The sequence below is a fragment of the Heterodontus francisci genome, chromosome 3 (genome assembly GCF_036365525.1).
Source record: "Heterodontus francisci isolate sHetFra1 chromosome 3, sHetFra1.hap1, whole genome shotgun sequence".
Classification (NCBI taxonomy): Eukaryota; Metazoa; Chordata; class Chondrichthyes; order Heterodontiformes; family Heterodontidae; genus Heterodontus; species Heterodontus francisci.
Genome location: NC_090373.1, coordinates 171,348,540 through 171,368,175, shown reverse-complemented (window position 1 = coordinate 171,368,175; position 19,636 = coordinate 171,348,540). Strand labels below are relative to the sequence as shown.

Here is a 19,636-nt window from a genome sequence, read left to right as displayed (position 1 = left end):
GAGTTGGATGATCAGCCATGATCATAACGAATGGCAGAGCAGGCTTGAAGGGCCGAATGGCCTACTCCTGCTCCTATTTTCTATGTTTTATGTCTCCTGATCCCCTGAGTGCTTCATTAGAAGTACAAGAAACAGAGTTTGCACATTATGTGCAGTAATAGGAAAACATGAACCTATTCAGTTTTAAAATGCTGTTTTTTTTCCGATGCAAATACCATCATCCAGTATTCTGTATTTGTTCCCCATTATCCCTGAACTCTTTCAGCGTGAGTTTCAACTTCACATTTCAGTTTCCATTCAGCAGTTGGACTGAGATGGAACTTGTTCCAGTTGTCCCACTCCTTCTGTTGTGTTCACAAAGCAACATCAGCAATATTTGTGTGATCTAGAGCACTATGACATCTGAACTGAGAGTCCCCATGGAGCTGAGAAATGGTGGAGAGAAAATGTGTCCATTAAGTTTAGATAATTAAACACGAACCATACATCACGTACAACAGCAGCAACAACTTGCATTTATATAGCATCTTTAATGTAGTAAACCATCCCAAGGCACTTCACAAGAGCATTATTTGACACCGACCAGTTGCGAAAGTATTGGTCCAAGAGGTAGGTTGCAAGGTGTGTCTTAAAGGAGAGAGATGTTGAGGTTTCCTCAGGCAATTCTAGAGGTTAGGGCCTAGGTAACTGAGAGAATGACCCCAGTGGTGCAGCGATTAAAATTGGGATGTGCAAGAGGCCAGAACTGGAGGAGCGCAGAGACCTTGGACATTAATAGGGCTGGAGGAAGTTAGAGACGGGGCGGGGAGTGGCAAGCCATGTCGAGCGAGAATTTTAAAATTTAGGCGTTGCTGGACTGGAGGGTTAGTTGCTTAAAAGAGTCCCTATCAACTGCTCTGTATAACCTGCTTTATGCTTTCCTAAATCAGTGTTACTATTTAAAATAAAATCTAAATTCTCAAAATCAGTGTCATACCTTTCACATCGCATATCCATAATAGTAATTTTATTGTTACACAGAAGTTTTATTTGTGTCTGTTGTTTCCTTTTCAAAATGGTTTAAGTGTGTTTGGTCTGAAGAAAAGACAGTACATTATTGTGTTGTACTCAAACTCTCTACACAGTCAAGTTTGGGAAAACTGGCAACATTGTAAGGCAAGCAAGGCCATGAAAACAGTTGGCAAACTCTGAAAGAATGTGAACTTTAATCTACTAGAAAGCTCTCAATTAATGAGGCTGCTTCCTAGCAGGATTGTTTTGTCCATCAATATTCACCCATTCACTCCAGAAAGCATTGCCATGTGTTGAGGTGCGGATGCCGGTCGCTATCTAGTCATAGCTTATCACTATTTGTGTGTAAGCCTTGACAATGTTAGCAGAATATTCGATTCGATCATAGGGACATAAAGGAAATAAAAAAGGCTTGCATTTCTGTAGTGCATTTCATGACCCTCAAGATGTCCCAAAGTACTTTACAGCCAGTGAAGTACTTTTGTAGCAACTGTTGTAAAGTAGGAAACATGACTGTCAATTTGCGAAGGAAGGTCCCACAAACAGCAGTGAATAATTTACCAAATTATCTGTTTTTGGTTTGCTTGAGGGAAAAAACATTGGCCAGGGCACAGAGAGAAGTTCCCTGCTCTTCAACTAGTGTCATGCAATCTCTTATGTCCACCTGAGAAGGTTAACAGGGCCTCGATTTAATGTATCATCCAACAGTTGGCACCTCTGACAGTGCAGCACTCCCTCAGTACTGGACAGAAATGCCGGCCTAGATGATGTATTGCAGTCTCTAGATGGGGATTGAGTCCACAACCTTTTGACTTTGAGACAAGAGTGCTACCAGCTGAGTCACAGTTGATACCTAACATCCAAGCTCAATCCTCTCTTTACACATCATCCATGCAGACATCCTTTAAGCAGGTGTGAGTGGCCTGTAATCAGGCGTTCACACTGTGGCCACACTTCACCTCTTGAAGCCAGAAATACTGAGTCGATTTCTAGTGCACCTGTTACTGCTGTACTGAAACCTAATTCAGCTGGGAAAGAGATCAAGCCTGGTACTAATAGCCCAGTGACTCACTGGATCAACTGACGAAATTGAAATTGATGTGGGCGTCACTGGCAAGACCAGCATTTGTTGCCCATGCCTAATGGCCCTTGAGAAGGTGGTGGTGAGCTGCCTTCTTGAACTGCTACAGTCCATCTGGTGCAGGCACACACCCACAGTGCTGTTAGGGAGGGAGTTCCAGGATTTTGATCCAGCAACAGTGAAGGAACGGTGATATATTTCCAAGTCATGATGGTGTGTGGCTTGGAGGGGAACTTACAGATGGTGTTCCCACCCGTCTGCTCCCCTTGTCCTTCTAGGTGGAAGAAATCACGGGTTTGGAAGCTGCTATCGAAGGAGATTTGGTGAGTTGCTGCAGTGCATCTTGTATAAGGCACACAATTCTGCCACTGTGCGTTGGTGGTGAAGAGAGCGAATGTTTATGGTGGCGGATGGGTTCCTGATTGGTGTTGGAGCCGCACTCATCCAGGCAAGTGGGGAGTATTCCATCACACTCCTGACTTGTGCCTTGTAGATGAACAGGCTTTGAGGAGTTGCGAGGTGGGTTACTTGCTGTAGAATTCCCAGCCTCTGACCTGTTCTTGTAGCCACAGTATTTATGTGGCTGCTGCAGTTTAGTTTCTGGTCAATGGTAAACCCCAGGATGATGTTAGTGGGGGATTCAGCGATGGTAATGCCATTGAATGTCGAGGGAAGATGGTTGGATTCTCTCTTGTTGGAGATGGTCTTTGCCTGGCACTTGTGTGAACATATGAACATACGAATTAGGAGCAGGAGTAGGCCACTCAGCCCCTCGAGCCTGCTCCGCCATTCAATGAGATCATGGCTGATCTGATTGTAACCTCAACTCCACATTTTATCTCATTCCCAATAAGCTTTCATCCCCTTGCTTATCAAGAATCTATCTACCTCTGCTTTAAAAATATTCAAAGACTCCGCTTCCACCGCCTTTTGAGGAAGAGAATTCCAAAGACCAACAACCCTCTGAGAGAGAAAAATTGTCCTCTTCTCTGTCTGAAATAGGTGACCCCTTATTTTTAAACAGTGACCCCGAGTTCTAGATTCTCCCACAAGGGGAAACATCCCTTTCACTTCCACCCTATCAAGACCCCTCAGGATCTTCTATGTTTCAATCAAGTCACCTCTTATTCCTCTAAATTCCAGCAGATACAAGCCTAGCCTGTCCAACCTTTCCTCATAAGACAATCTGTCCATTCCAAGTATTAGTCTAGTAAACTTTCTAGTGTGGGCGAATGTTACTTGCCACTTAGCAGCCCAAGCCTGAATGTTGTGCAGGTGTTGCTGCATATGGACATGAACTGCTTCTATATCTGAGCATCACACAATCATCAGCGAACCTCCCCACTTCAGACCTCATGATGGTGGGAAGGCCATTGAAGCAGCTGAAGATGATTGGGCCGAGGACACTACCCTGAGGAACCCCTGCAACAATGGTCTGGGGCTGAGATAATTGACTTCCAACAAATACAACCATCTTGCTTTCTGTGAGGTGTAACTCCAACCACCAGAGAGTTTTCCCCCTGATTCCCGTTGACTCTTGTTTTGCTAGGGTTCTTTGATGCCATACTCAGTCAAATGCTGCCTTGATGTCAAGGGCAGTCACTCTCACCTCACCTCTGAAGTTCAACTCTTTTGTTCATGTTTGGGTAAAAGCTGTAATGAGGTCAGGAGCTGAGTGGCCTGACAGAATCCAAACAGAGCATCCGTGAGTGGCTTGTTGCTGTTGAAGTGGTGTTGATGACACCTTCCATTACTTTGCTGATGATCGAGAGTTGACTGGTAATTGGTTGGATTAGATTTGCCCTGCTTTTTTGGATAGGACATACCTGGGCAATTTTCTACATTGCCCGGTAGATGCCAGTGTTGTAGCTGTACTGGAACAGCTTGCCTAGGGGCGCAGCTAGTTCTGCAGCAGCACAAGTCTTGGGTACTACTGCCAGGATGTTGTCAGGTCCCATATCCTTTGCAGTATCCAGTGCCTTCAGCTTCTTCTTGAATACACGTGGAGTGAATCAAATTGGCTGAAGACTGACATCTGTGATACTGGGGACCTCCAGAGGAGGCCGAGATGGATCATCCACTTGGCACTTCTGGCTGAAGATGGTCGCAAATGCTTTCGCCTTTTCTTTTGAACTGATGTGCTGGGTTTCCCTATCATTGAGGATGGGGATACTTGTGGAGCCTCCTCCTCCTGTCCGTTGTTTTAATTGTCCACCACCATTCACAACTGGATGTGGCAGGACTGCAGAGCTTTGATCTGATCCATTGGTTGTGGGATGGCTTAGCTCTGCCTATTGCATGCTGCTTCCGCTGTTCGGCATGCAGGCACTTAGTTTATGGTGTCAGCCTTGGCTCCATTGGTAACACGCTCGCTTCTGAGTTAGAAGGTTGTGGGTTCAAGTCTCATTTCAGGACTTAAGCACAAATATCAAGGCTGACATTCCATTGCAGTACTGAGGAAATGCTGCACTGTCGGACAGTCTTTTGGATGAGCTATTGAACTGAATGCCCTCCCAGGTGACGGTAAAAGTTCCCGTGGCACTATTTTGAAGAGGAGACGGGGAGTTTTCCCTGCTTTCCTGGCCAATGTTTACCCCCCAATCAACATCAGAAGGACTGGTCATTGTTACATTGCTTTTTGTGGGAGTTTCCTGTGCGCGAATTGGCTACCTTATTTCCTAGATTGTAACTGTGATGGTGCTTCAAAAGTACTTAATTGGCTGTAAAATGCTTATAGATGTCCCTTTGAGAGGCCATGAAGATACTATATAAATGCAAATCTTTTTTTTTTAAGAGGTTAAACTTGGTTAGACCAAGTTCTCCATACTATAAAGGGACTGGAGAAATTGTTTAACATAACTGAGAGTTTATACCTACTAGGAAAGATGGAACAGTTATACTGATAGGGGTGTGAGAAGGCTTGTGTTTTTTAAAAATTCTTTCATGGGATGTGGGCGTCGCAGGCCAGGCCAGCATTTATTGCCCATCCCTAATTGCCCTTGAACTGAGTGGCTTGCTAAGCCATTTCAAGGGCATGTAAGAATTGACCACATTGCTGTGGATCTGGAGTCACGTGTAGGCCAGACCAGGTAAGCACAGCAGATTTCCTTCCCTAAAGGACATTAGTGAACCAGATGGGGTTTTACAACAATCGACAATGGTTTCATGGCCATCATTAGACTAGCTTTAAATTCCAGATTTATTAATTGAATTCAAATTCCACCTTCTGCTGTGGTGGGATTTGAACCCATGTCCCCAGAGCAATACCTGGTTTTCTGGGTTACTGGTCCAGTGATAATACCAGTACGCCACTGCCTCCCCTCCTTGTGTGGACTATAAATATCCACATGTACCAGTTGTGCCAAATGTCTGTTTCTGTGCTGTATATTTTATTATAATTCTATGAATCATTGGGTGAAATCAAATTTCAATTATGATTTTTGTGCTGACATTAGGAAAGTCTCATCAAGATCACTTCTTTCTTTTTCTGAGAAATAGGAACCTTTACATTGAAGTTGTGGTTCATTGACCTCCTGAATTTTTAATCGGGTCTATTGGAGTTAAGAGACCATAGGATTGAATGGGACAGCACCCTGTCTCATTAGACTTGTTTTTTTTAATCTTAAATTTCTGATGTTTGTGACCTCCAAACACGATCTTCACTGTTTACCTTCTTGCTGCCACTTCAAAGTAGGGCTGTGAAAGTGAAAGATCTCCTCTGATCGGTAAAACGGCAGGTATCAAGCTCTGTGGAAACCCAACGGCAGCTTGCAAGTTCCATGATTTTATACCATTGCTGTTTTTGTGAGCTAGCTCCCGCTGTTTGCATTGTTAATCTCGGCGACCTTATCATGTTTTTGTGAATCTGTCTTTCTGCCACTGCAATAACAGTGCCTAACATTGAGATGTTACTCCATCAGTGTAAAGTGGGGGCGGGGGAGGGGGGCGTTCTTCAGTTACACTGGGGAGGAGCTTATTTATCTGAAATTTGACATCACTTTCCAAATACAACATTTTAGGGAAAAGAAAAATATCGGTTTATTGTGACATCCTCAATTATTGAGTGTACTTTGTATGAAGAGTTGAATACTTCAACCGCCCAATCCATAATAAAGCATGGCCTGGGTGTTTCACAGCTTACAGCACATCCATGGCAGTGACGGTCTTGCACGTGGAGTGTACAGTTTGACAGAGAACACTCTTTAATACTCCATGGATCTCCTCTTCAGTTAGATTGGAGCTGTGCTTAACGTAACCTATGGAGAGCCTGAGGATGAATGGCTGGTTTCAAGGCTCCATGGACATTATCACAGAGGATTTTGCGACAACAATTGCTTTATTTTTGACTCCTTTACCTCTGCCAGATACAATAGGTTGAATTTTGCCATGGAGGCAGAGATGGTTTTGGAGGTGGGGAAATTCAGATAGTTGTACATCGGGACAGCTCCCCAATACTTTCCAGGGCCAGGCTGCCATGGGATTTGCCAATCCATTCCACAGAGGTGGACAACCAAATAGGCCAATTAAGGCCCCACTCAGAGGTCATTTTCAGAACCTGCCGGCATTTTGCTGGCATCGAACCAGGCCATTCCCTGACTTCCCCCCTCCCCCCAGCATTGAGTCTGCAGCCCAGCAGCAACTTGGAGGTGACCTCCCAGTGGTAGGCCAAAGGGGCATTGGTGCCCCCTCTCACTGACCCAGTGAATAAGTTGCAAATATAAAAAGGTCTCAGTCATGGCCAAAGCTGTTTCTGTGGAGGTTTTCCCTCCACACTGATGACCCTAACAACTGTGGGCCTTCTTTAATAAATTTGCAGCATGCTTCTGAGAGCGCCTCCATTTTGGGGTGCCCTCACGCTCACCTTTCTACTTCAGCAGCGCCCACCTCTCGAGGTGGGGCTTCCAGTCAGCCAGTGCTATGGGCCCTCTCGTTGGACCTCCGGCCTCGGGAACACTCTTGCTGAGCTTAATTGGATGACGAACGTGGAGGCAGCCAATTGGGAGCCCGCCTCACATAAAGTTGTGCCGGCGGGTGACTTAGCGACAAGTGTGGGCTCAGGACCTACATACGGTCCTGCGTCAGGTTCCGGACACTCACGGGAATATTCAGCCCAATGACACTTCATACCAGTCATATGTCAGTCAATAGTTTTTGTTTGTGTATGAGGGTATTTAACAATAATGTAGAGAGCTATTAAAACTTAGTGCTGGAGTTTGCCCTCGCCAAATTCATTGTCCATGACGAAAAGTTTGAGTGAACAAAACAATATAAAAACTGGTAGTGTTCAAGCAAAGGAATTAAACCAACTGATATGTTGTTGCCATTGACATGCAACCAGTATTTCAGAAACTGTGAAGGAGAGCCATATATCAAACCACCCAGCTGGAGAACCTCACAGAAGCATAATGGACTAGTCAGAACTTCACTGGACATTGTCACAGCAACAGCCATGGCAGTATGTCCCAATACAATTAAGAAATACCAGTACAGCGCAAATGTGATCTGTCAGGACCATAGAGTGAATATGGATGCAGGAACAGTTTTTGCAAACTAAATACAATCAGAGTCTCATCTGTTATAGTGGTCAGAGATATTGGTTGCTGCAAATTTGTTTACTTAAATGGACATTGATTAACAGTGAATGGTGATAGATAAGTCTGTATCTGGGTGTATTTTACTTGATGGACTGCACTTTTGGAGGTTTGGCTGATTTTGTAGCCTGTTAACCTGTCAATAACAACTTGCATTTTTGTGGAACCTTTAATGCAGAAAAATGTTTTGATGTCATTCAGAGGTGTAATCAGGCAAAATGAATACCAAGACAAAGAAGAAAATAGTGTCATGGTCCTGTAGTTTTTTTTTCCCTCTGGGGAATATGCAGTTTGCCTTTAAGGCTTGCAAAGGATCAGTATTGCTTTAAGAACAAGCAAGTCTCAGGAGTTCTAGAAAGGTACATTTTCAGTTGCCGTTGGATACAACCATTTGGAGACTGCGATTCAAAGGGTGCATTCTTGTTACCATGGAAACAGCCACTGGAATGAGTATCAAGTGATACATTTGTTACAATTCAATTTTGAACTGGCTTTTTACTTGAAGACAGTTTGCTCTAACAGGACACACACACAGACAGCTGTGTTGTTTAGCACCTGAAAAAGCTCTCAACCATTTAAACTGAAGGAAGATAGATTTAGTCTGTTTAATTATCATTATATCTCAAAATTCTAAAAAAAAGTCAAGCTCAAATGGAGATCTCTGATAATTTAAACTGAAGGAAGGGAAATTAGACTGTGACAATCTTTTACCCCTCAAAAACTCGAAAGTCAAATTGATTCATTTAAAAAGTGTTTGCAAGTTGTTAATTGTTGAAATTCGCTGAACGAAGGAAAGTATCATTTACTGCTGGAGTTAGACTATGGATTGTTCTACTGTGGAAGAACCTTTTTCCCCATCGGATGGCTGTGAGGACTTCAAGGAACATTGGACTGCAAATTTGCCAGGACTCTAATTTTTTCAATTTTAAATGTTGTTTATATCTTCATAGTGTTAAGAATTTAGATTTTCTAATTAAACAGTTAATTTGTTGATTTAAAGACACCTGGTTTGGTTAGCCTCATTCGGGGGTTAATAATACAATTTGGCTGGGTCTTTAATTTGGAAAGTTTAAAATGATATGTTAGGCGATCTGTGGAGCAACAGGATTTAATTAACAGTGTGTTTCTCCCACCACAATCAGAATCATATATTTTGATTGGGGGCTCTGACTGGAGCAGTTGGTCGTAACAATAGTAGGAGGGTCCATTGATGAAAGAGTTAATTTTTAAGAAGGATCTTTAACAATGGGAGTTGGTGGGACAAAAAAACTATAGAATGGGGATTCTAGAGTATAGGGCCAAGATAACTGAAGGAATGAGTGCCAATGGTGGGGGGAGGGAGTAGGGGTGCACAAGAGGCCAGAGTTGAAGGAATGGAGAGGTTTTGGGGGGAGGGGGGGTTAGTGTTTGTGGCGAGAGAATATTGCAGATATGATGAGACGAGATCATGAAGGTGTTTAAATACTGTCATGATCCTGTGTTTTCTTTTCTCCTCGGGAAATATTGTGGCTGTAAAAGATCAGTACTACTTTAAGGCAGCAAGCTCCAGAGTCAGTGAGCGTAAATGCATTCTGGTTGCCAGGCAACAACCATACAAAGAGGGAGAACAGGGCTTCATATTGACGTTGAAACTGGCTAGCAGAGACACACAGTTGATAGGCTGATCCAGCACGTGAAGGAAATAGGAGAGCTGTAAGTCAATTTAGACCCTGGTAATTTCTCTCTCAAACTTCTAAAAAGCTTCAAGCCAAATTAATTTCTTAAAGAAATAACAAATTATTGATCTGTTGTGTTCATCACTGGAAAAATGAAGAGTTTAATGCTACAACTGCTGAACTAAACTGTTGAATTCCTATCTCTGGAAGGATCTTTGGATTCATCGGACCTTGGAAGACTGCAAGTGAACTTTGTGTTGCATTAGAAGACCATTCGTCAGGAAGCGTAATCTGCAAAGACTTTATTGTTTGTCTATTTTTTTGAGCAGCTAATTAAAAACCACACTACTGTTAGTTTGCGTATATGTATGTGAATGTGGGAGTTAGTTTTTTTTAATAAGTTATAAGGATTTTAGATATTTTATCTTGGTGTTTAAGATTTTAGTTTTTTTAATAAACATTTAATTTGTTGATATCGAAAGATATCTCGTTTGGTTCGCCTCATTCGGGGGTGACGAGATTGTTTCAATTCGGCTGCTGCTTTCTTTGATTTGGAAAGCTTAAAGAAATATGATGCGACCTCTGGAGTGAGGGGACTGAATTGACAGTGCATTGCTCCCACCGTAATCAGAATCATATATTTTGATTGGGGGCTTTGTCCTGAGCGGTCGTAACAATACTACGATGAGAACTTTAAATTTGAGCTGTTTGGCAATGTATGTTTGGCCAGCGAAAACTGGGGTGATGGGTGAGCAGGATTTGGTGTAGGATAGGACAGGGACAGCTTAGTTTATAGTATGGAGGGTGGAATATTGGAGGCTGGTCAGGAGTGCATTGGATTAGTTGAGTCTGGAGGTGACAAAGGCATGGATAGAAGTTTTGGCTGAAATATGAGCTGTAGATGAGGCAACGGAAGGGTCAAGGATAGATCTTTGAGCTCTAGAATTAACTGTCCGCGGGCAGGAAGAGAATTGATTGTATGAGATGTGCTGGCTACTATTGGTTAGGTAAGAGCGAAAGCAGACCAGCTTAGCAACAGAGCAGAGGCATTGGAGAATGATGTGTGATCGACCCTGCTAAAGGTGATAGGCTGATGAGGAATGGGACATCACAGTCACAGAGCACCTTGTTTGTGACTTTGATTAGAACTGTCTTTATGCTGTGACAGGGTCATACACTTTATCAAAGAGATTCAGATATAGAGTTGTCTGGCAGATGAGCAGAGATTTGGGAGGCAACAACACATTCAAGTTTTTTTGAGAGGAAAGATAACTTGGAAATGGAGTGTTTTGGAAGGACAGAAGGTTTGAGGGCAGGTTTCCTTGAGGGCAGCAGTGATGACCGTGGTTTTCAAAGGGTGGGTGGACAGTACATGAGGAGGGTAAATCATTTAAAGTATCAGCTAACATGGGGGCAAGGAAGGGAAATTGGGTGTCCAGAAGTTTTGTGGGAATGGGGTGAAGCTCGCAGGAATTGGGTTTCATGAACAAGATAAGCTCAGGGAGGACATGAGGGAAGATAAGAGAGAAAATAGAGAATGAGGCGGGGGAGCAGCCAAGGATGGTCTCATTCTTAGTGATAAAGGAGTACCATCAGCTTCTGTTGGAGGTAAGCGTGAAGGATGAAGGAGAGAAGAGTCTAAGGAATTGAAAAGAAGCTGGGGACTATCTTTGCTCTCCAAAGTGATCCTGGAGTACTGATCAGTTTTGGCAGAGGGAAATGAGGGTCAATAGTGCTTGAAGTGACATCGAAGGTGGAAGAGAAGAAGTGGTTGAGCAGATTGATGGCTGCAGAAATATCATGATGAACGGAAGGCCATTTGTTACCTAGGAGTTTGAAAGTCGAATTGAAAGTAGCTTGGGGAGAGTTTTATCTGGGGAAAGGAGGGAGGGATACAAGGCAGTGGTTAGAAATTGCTTTGTTTGATCAAACTATTGGAGTGCAGAGGCCATGGCGATGGCAAAGTCGAGGGGGTGTCTATGAATACAGATGGGAGAGTTTATTTGGAGGCAACATTTAGGGGAAGACCAGATAGGAAAAAGAGGAAAGGTATGTTGAGATGGAGATTGAAATCACTGAGGATGAGGAGGCACTTATTGCAGAGGCTGAGGGAAGAAACTTGATGAACAGCTCTGGGTGGAGCTAGGGATGAGGGGGAGAATGGTGGAGGTGTGGAATGACAATTCTAAAGGTGGAACAAGATAAGGTGCTCCAAGGAGGCAAAGGTACCAGCAGAGTGGAAAAACGCTGCACTGCCACATGATGGTTTATGTTGGGCAGACAGTGGAAAGTATAGTTGGACAGTGAGGCTTTAAAAAGGGGTAAGGTGTCACCAACTCGTGAGGAAAGTTTGCGTCAAAGATGTTAATGGGATTGAAACCCAAGGAGCAAGAGCAGTCGAGTCCAGGGAGCTAGGTGAGGGTGATGGGTAAATCCAGGGGAATCTGAGAAGTTGAGGGAGCTGGTCCAAGGGACAGGCTTAGGGAGGTTAGGATCACACAATGAATGGCAATTATCTTGGCAGTATCCACAAACAAATGGGGAAAAAAGTACCCTTTTCAGGCATGTGGACTGAACAATTTGGCATAATTACATACAATTTTCCAGTGTAAAATACTGTGTGTGCATTTTTTTTAAACTTTGTTTATAGTTTTTTCTTTGGTATAAAATTGTATTTTCTTCCCAACTCCTCTTGATCTCTTTGGGCTAACTGTTGGTCAGGCAGATGGGATGTTGCCAGGCCTTTACTGGCAGGCACTCTGAAACATCCGCCAAGAGATGCTCGGGAATGAGCTTCCTCTGAACATTCCTCTCTCTTTTAAATGGGAAGCTGACAGGCCTTTTCTTAGGTGCTTTTATTTCCACCAACTTCCCCACCCACCTTACCCCACACCAATAACGTGACTGAAATAGGAATTTGACTGTGCTGGGGAGGGATGAAACTGGTCTTTTATCCCCACACTCCAAACCAGCAAGCTTTCTATCTTTGGCAGGAACTTCAGAAATTTGCACATGTTTGGCAACTTACTTATCATATGTTGAGAAAATTGAACAAAAACAGAGCTATTTTACGTCTGATGAGGCAAATATCTTTTTGTACCAGAGTAGAGGGTTCACTGTGTATAACTATCACTCTACAGAATGTTCTTGCCTGATCAGTCATGTACAATTGTTCGCAAAACTGCTGACTAGTCGAATGGCAAGTCACATGCTTCCAAATAGGTCCTGGATCGGAGAATGTTATTATACCGTTCTGTGCCTTTGTCAGTCTCTCTGCAGGATTTGGAATTTTGGTGCTGAATGTGTAGTCTGTTTACTAGCTAATGCCGGTGCTGTTCAACTGACATATTTATACACCTATATAATATGTGTCTGTCTGAGCTCTTGAACGCTGATAAACAGAAAAGGATAAATTGCAAAAATGCTCCATAAGGCATGGTGTAAAACATGGTGTGGATTCCAAATGCGCTATCTGGGTGTTACACTTTTTTTTCGCAATTATTCGACTGATGAGGGCTGGACAACAAAGCACAGGTGTGAATGCGAGTGAGGCAGGTATGGGGATCGAGAAGGCAGCAGTGGAGGAGCCTCAGCCCTTGCAATTGTCCCACAGGTTTGAGGTTCTTTTAGCTTGTATGGATGAGAGTGAGAGCTGCAGTGTGGATGAGCAAACTCACCATAGCACCATCGTACAGGAAGCCATTTAAGCCGGGCCGGGGGGAGGGAGTAAATAGGAATGTAATGGTAGTAGGCATTAGGATAGTCAAGGGGATAGACACAGTTCTCTGCGTCCAAGAGTGGGAGTCCAGAAGACTCTGTTGCCTGCCTGGTGCCAGGGTTCGGGACATCTGCTCAGGGCTGGAGAGGAACTTGTAGTGGCGGGGTGGGGTGGGGGTTGTGGGGTACAGGATCCAATTGTTCTGGTCCAGGTGGGTACCAATGACATGGTTAGAACTAGGAAAAAGGTTTTTCATAGGGAGTATGATCAGCTCGGGGCTAAATTAAAAAGCAGAACCTCAAACGTAATAATCTCTGGCTGGCCTGTAGTTGCTAGGTTTTAGACATAAATTTATCTCAATAGTGTTTAAGATTTAGTTTATTAATAAATAGTTAATTTGTTGTTGTTTAAAGATACCTGGTTTGGTCTGTTTTATTCTGGGGGTTACTGAAGTGTTTAATTTGGCTAATTTCCAGTAGGTGGGAAAACTTTAACAATATGCTGCGACCTGTGGAGTATTGGGACTGAATTGACTGTGCATTACTCCTGCTTCGGTCATAACACTTGTAAAGACAGATGAAGAGTACTCACCCTTGCCCTGTACTTCCATGGGTCTTCTTTTTGGTCCTGAATTAGCCCCACCTCATCTCTTACTATCCATCTACTATTGATATGCCTATAATGTGGAGTGGTCCTTGTTGGTCAAGCAGCAGGCGATACATTTCTTTTATTCATTCCTGGGATGTGGGCATCGCTGGCTAGGCCAGAATTTATTGCCCGTCCGTAATTGCCCTTGAGAAGGTGGTGGTGAGCTGCCTTCTCGAACCACTGCAGTCCATATGGGGTAGGTACACCTAGAGTGCTGTGGGAAGAGAGTTCCAGGATTTTGACCCAGCGACAGTGAAGGAACGGCGATATACCATCCAAGTGAGGATGGTATGTGGCTTGGAGGGGAAGTTGCAGGTGGTAGTGTTCCCATACATCTGCTACCCTTGTCCTTCTAGGTGGTAGAGGTCGCGGGTTTGGGATGTGCTGTTGAAGGAGCCTTGGTGAGTTGCTGCAGTGCATCTTGTAGATGGTACACACTGCTGCCACTGTGCATCAGTGGTGGAGGGAGTGAATGGCATCCCATCCGCAAACAATCAAGCGGGCTGCTTTGTCCTGGATGCTGTCGAGCTTCTTGAGTGTTGTTGGAGCTGCACCCATCCAGGCAAGTGGAGAGTACTCCATCACACTCCTGACTTGTGTCTTCTAGATGTTGGACCGGCTTTGGGGAGTCAGGAGGTGAATTACTCACTGCAGGACTCATAGCCTCTAACCAGAGCTTAGATCTGATCCGTTGTTTATGGGATCACTTAGCTCTGTCGATCGCATGCTCCTCACGCTGTTTGGCACACAAGTAGTCCTGAGTTGTATTTTCACCAGGTTGATGCCTCATTTTGAGGTATGCCTGGTGCTGCTTCTGGCATGCCCTCCTGCACTCTTCATTGAACCAGGGTTGGTCTGCCGGCTTGATGGTAATGGTAGAGTGGGGGATATGCCAGGCCATGAGGTGACAGATTGTGTTTGAGTAGAATTCTGCTGTTGCTGATGGCCCACAGCGCCTCATGGATGCCCAGTTTTGCATTGCTAGATCTGTTCGAAATCTATCTCATTTAGCACGGTGCTAGTGCCACACAACACAATGGAGGGTATCCTATGTGAAAACATAGGAACACAGAAACAGGTCATTTGGATCAATCAGTCGACATTTGCATTGACCCTCCATGTGAGCCATTAGTCCCAATTACATTTACCCACCCTGTTGACAGATAATTTCATCTTTTTTCCCCAAACTAATTTTGAATGTTGATGTAGTTTCTGTCTTAGCCACGAGCCCTGGAATTGAATGTCACAGCCTTACCATGCTCTATGTAAAGTAGTTTCTCCTGTCCTAAATCTCCTGCATTTAATCTTGTATGTATGTCCACTTGCATCTAATTTCTTGCCAACTTGTTGGAAAATAGGAACACAGGTAAAGGAGTAGGCCATTTAGCCACTCGAGACTGTTCCATCATTCAGTGAAATCATGGCTGATTGTAACCTTTTGCCTCACATCCCCTTAATAACCTTTTGATAACAAAAATCTTATCAATTTCTGTTTTAAAATTAACAATTGATCTAGCATCAATTATCAACAGTAGAAGAGAGTTCCAAACATCTACAGCCCTTTGCAAATGGAAGTGTTTCCTAATTTCACTCCTGTAAAGCCTAGTTCTAATTTTGTAGACCATGCCCCCTAATCCAGAAGAAATGGTTTCTTTCTAACTACCCTATCTTCTCAATATCTTGAAAACTTTGATCAGATCACTCCATAACCTTCTGCATTCCAAGGAATACAGTCCTAGTTTGTGTAAAAACCTCCTTATAATTTAACTCTTGGTGTCTGCATATCATTCTGTTAAATCTACGCTGCACTTTCTCCAAGGTTAATATATCTTTCCTAAGGTGTGGTGCACAGAACTGTTGACAATACTGCAATTATAGTCTAACCGAGCCTTCATATGGCTGTAGCATAACTTCGAGCCCTTGTATTCTTTTCCTTCAGCTATCAAGGTCAGCAATCCAATAGCCTTTTTGATTATTTTCTGTACGTGTTCATTAGAATTTCTTGATCTATGTACCTGGACCCCCAAGTCTCTTTAGACCTCCACTATTTCTAGCTTTTCACCACTGAGAAAGTTCTCTGTACTATCCTTTTATCTGTCCCAAGTGGATGACCTCACATTTGCCTACATTGAAATCCATTTGCCACAGTTTTGTCCATTCACTTAATCCATTGACATCGCTGTAATTTTTTTGCTTCCACCTACACTGCTGACAATGCCATCTATCTTTGTGTCATCGGCAAGCTTGGATATGTGGCTTTCGAGCACATCGTTAATGCCCCAATGGGAATTACAGACCCATTAATGTTTGTGCTTGGAGTGCTTTGTGCTTTACAGTCAATTCACACCCTCTCTGTATTAACGCTTTGTCTTTCAGCACACCTTTAACATACCGTTTGCCTTTGTTCCATGACCTTCTGATCAGTTATTCTCTGTGACCTTGCCCTATCAACACCTCTTTTGTTATCTCTTGCCCCACCCCCGCTTTACTTGCTTAAAGTCTTTTATATTTCTAATATTTGCCAGTTCTGAAGAAGGGTCACTGACCTGAAACGTTAACTCTGCTTCTCTCTCCACAAATGCTGCCAGACCTGCTGAGTATTTCCAACATTTCTTGTTTTTATTTCAGATTTCCAGCATCTGCACTATTTTGCTTTTACATGAAAGAGTCCCACCTGGGAATGACAGACCCATCAGAGAGTCACACCCAGGAACTACAGACCCATTAGAGAGTTACACCGGAAACTACAATGCAACACCAATTGTCACATCCTGCCAATTAGAATACCTGCCCAATATCGCTACTTTCAGCCTCCTGCCACTCAGCCATTTTCCTTACCAGGTCAATATTTTGTCTTCAATTCCATTAGCTACAACTTTAGCTAACCATTTCTAATGAATTACTTTGTCAAATACCTTCTGGAAATCCTTATAAATAACATCCATCGGCATTCCCCTGTCCATCAATTTAGTTACCTCTTCAAAAAATGTAATCAGTGTTGTCAGGCATGACCGACCTTCTACAAATCCACGCTCGCGCTCTCTCAGCAGTTGAAAATTTTCAAGGTGTTCAGTCACTATGACCATAATTATAAACTCAAATAATTTCCAGAAAACAGGAATTGGGCTAACTGGTTTATAATTCCCTGGTTTCTCTCTGTCACCTATCTTAAATAGCAGAGTGACATGTGTCAGATGTCAGCTTTAACTAACATAATTTGCACAGTTTAGTTGGTGTCTGTCAGAGCCATAATGAAACAAGATATATTGAAATAATAATTGAAGAATATCATATGTTGCCCAGCAGACGTTTCTCATCTGCTACCAGAGAATGCAGCAACACCAGCAGGAGAACCGCAAGTTACTAGCAAAAGCAGCAGCGACATTCTGTTTACACCAACAGTTCACAAACAGATCAGATTCAAGCCTGGAGCAGCAAACATCATAATATCTCAAGGCAACCCGATAAGCTTCAACTGTTCCATTGATGTACCCGGCTTTCACCAGGATCTGCCTATTCAGTGGCTGAAGGACGGTAAAGAACTAATTGATGGCCACCGTTGTTTCTACAAAGGGATTGCTTTTGGTGTCAGCGAAAGCAGATCCACAATCCTCAGCAGCTGCAGGTAGAGCACTGTTTTTAATGTTTTTCATTTTAGCAAACAGTATTTGTGATGCCTTTGTATTGGGCCTCTCCTTCAGAATGTTTTATATCATTCTGCCTTTCTTTTTTTTAAAAAGTGAATACTTCAGCAATGCAGCTTGTATTGTAGTCCATTTTGGCTCTCTTGGCATGTGCCAGAGTAGGTTTGTGTCTTGAGATTCCCTCCCCTTCAAACTCCAGCTCCTGAGGCCATGTTAGGCTGAAGCCAGGTGCTGCATTACAGCAAGCCTGGAATCAAGGAAGGGGACAGTGGAGAAGGGGTGGGGAGAGGAGCAACTTCTTAGCAAGCAGGTCAAGGACAAGCCCTAGTTAGGAAGATTAAATAACAAATGTGGTTGTTTTACTTTCAAGTAGTGTTGATGTTGCAGAATATGTTGATACTTCCAACTTTGTGGGGAAAAATGCAATGTTAAAGGTGCATTGCTCCACATGGCAATGCACAGTGAGAAAGAATATTACTTGTGCTAATTGGCATTTAAATAAGACTCCCAATTTATATAACTTCCAGTGCAAAATGTTTATTGAAATTCCTGTGGTGGATGGGGGTGCTGGGTGGGTGCAGGAACAGGAACAGAAATGTTTCTGTAAAAACCAAATCCTGTGTATCTTGACAGCGACAGATACATTTTTTTTATCTACAGCATCTCCAGCGTACTGCATTCTGACGCAGGTGCCTACAACTGCAGGATACTAATCTCTAATGTGCCCGTCGAATCAGAGAAGATCATTCTTCAGATAGAAGGTATGTCTTTCACTACGACACATCATCTTGCATGCTCGGCCAGGGACTTGATGTAATCTTCTGACCAAATGAGAAAAGAATGGGAAATTTAGTCATAGAAATATTGAAAACAGGAGCAGGAGTAGGCCATTTGGCCCTTCGAGCCTGCTCCGCCATTCATTATGACCATGGCTGATCATTCAACTCCGTAACCTGTTTTGGCTTTCACCCCATGCCTCTTGATCCCTTTAAACCCAAGAGCTATATCTAACTCCTTCTTGAAAACATACAATGTTTTGGCCTCAACTGCTTTCTGTGGTAGCGAATTCCACAGGCTCACCACTCTCTGGGTGAAGAAATTTCTCATCTCTATCCTGAAAGGTTTACCCCGTATCCTTAGACAGTGACCTAGGGTTCTGGACTCCCCCACCATCGGGAACATTCTCCTGCATCTACCCTGTCAAGTCCAGTTAGAATTTTATAGGTTTCTATGAGATCCCCCCTCACTCTTCTGAACTCCAGCGAATATAATCCTAACCGACTCAGTGTCTCCTCATACATCAGACCCGCCATCCCAGGAATCAGTCTGGTTAAACCTTCGCAGCACTCCCTCTATAGCAAGAACATCCTTCCTTAGATAAGGAGACCAAAACTGCACACAATATTCCAGGTGTGGCCTCACCAAGGCCCTGTATAATTGCAGCAAGACATCCCTGCTTCTGTACTCGAATCCTCTCACTATGAAGGCCAACATACCATTTGCCTTTTTTACTGCCTGTTGCACCTGCATGCTTACCTTCAGCAACTGGTGTACGAAAACACCCAGTCTCATTGCATATTCCCCTCTCTCAGTTTATAGCCATATAGATAATAATCTGCCTTCCTGTTTTTGCTACCAAAGTGGATAACCTCACATTTATCCACATTCTAATGCATCTGCCATGCATTTGTCCACTCACTCAAACTTGTCCAAATCACCCTGAAGCCTCTCTGCATCCTCCTCACAACTCACCCTCCCACCTAGTTTTGTGTCCTCTGCAAATTTGGAGATATTACATTTAGTTCCCTCATCTAAATTATTCATATATATTGTGAATAGCTGGGGTCCTAACACCAATCCTTGCGGTACTCCACAAGTCACTGCCTGCCATTCGGAAAAAGACCCATTTATCCCTACTCTTTGTTTCCTGTCCGCCAACCAATTTTCTATCCATCGCAATACACTACCCCCAATCCCATGCGCTTTAATTTTACACCATAATCTCTTATGCGGAACTTTGTCAGAAGCCTTCTGAAAGTCCAAATAAACCACATCCACTGGCTCCCCCTCATCAACCCCACTAGTTACATCCTCGAAGAATTCTAGTAGATTTGTCAAGCATGACTTCCCTTTCGTAAATCCATGCTGACTCTGTCTGACGCTACCACTGTTCTCCAAGTGCTCTGCTAAAAAATCTTTGATAATGGACTCTATAATTTTCCCCACTACCGACGTCCGGCTGACTGGTTTATAATTCCCTGCTTTCTCTCTACCTCCCTTTTTAAATA

The 19,636-nt window shown here is 43.4% G+C and overlaps 1 protein-coding gene across 2 annotated transcripts in view; it reads left to right on the top strand.

Annotated features, from left to right (window-relative positions):
* The window catches only part of mertka (c-mer proto-oncogene tyrosine kinase a), a 188,379-nt gene that overhangs the window by 16,102 nt on the left and 152,641 nt on the right, over positions 1 to 19,636 (top strand). Inside the window, exons 2-3 of one of the 2 annotated variants that reach the window (XM_068027609.1) lie at positions 17,011 to 17,329; positions 18,009 to 18,109. In XM_068027609.1, coding sequence (XP_067883710.1) covers positions 17,011 to 17,329; positions 18,009 to 18,109 — 420 coding nt within the window. Of the gene's footprint in view, positions 1 to 17,007; positions 17,330 to 18,008; positions 18,110 to 19,636 lie in introns of both variants that reach the window. The other variant, XM_068027606.1, reaches the window with a different exon arrangement.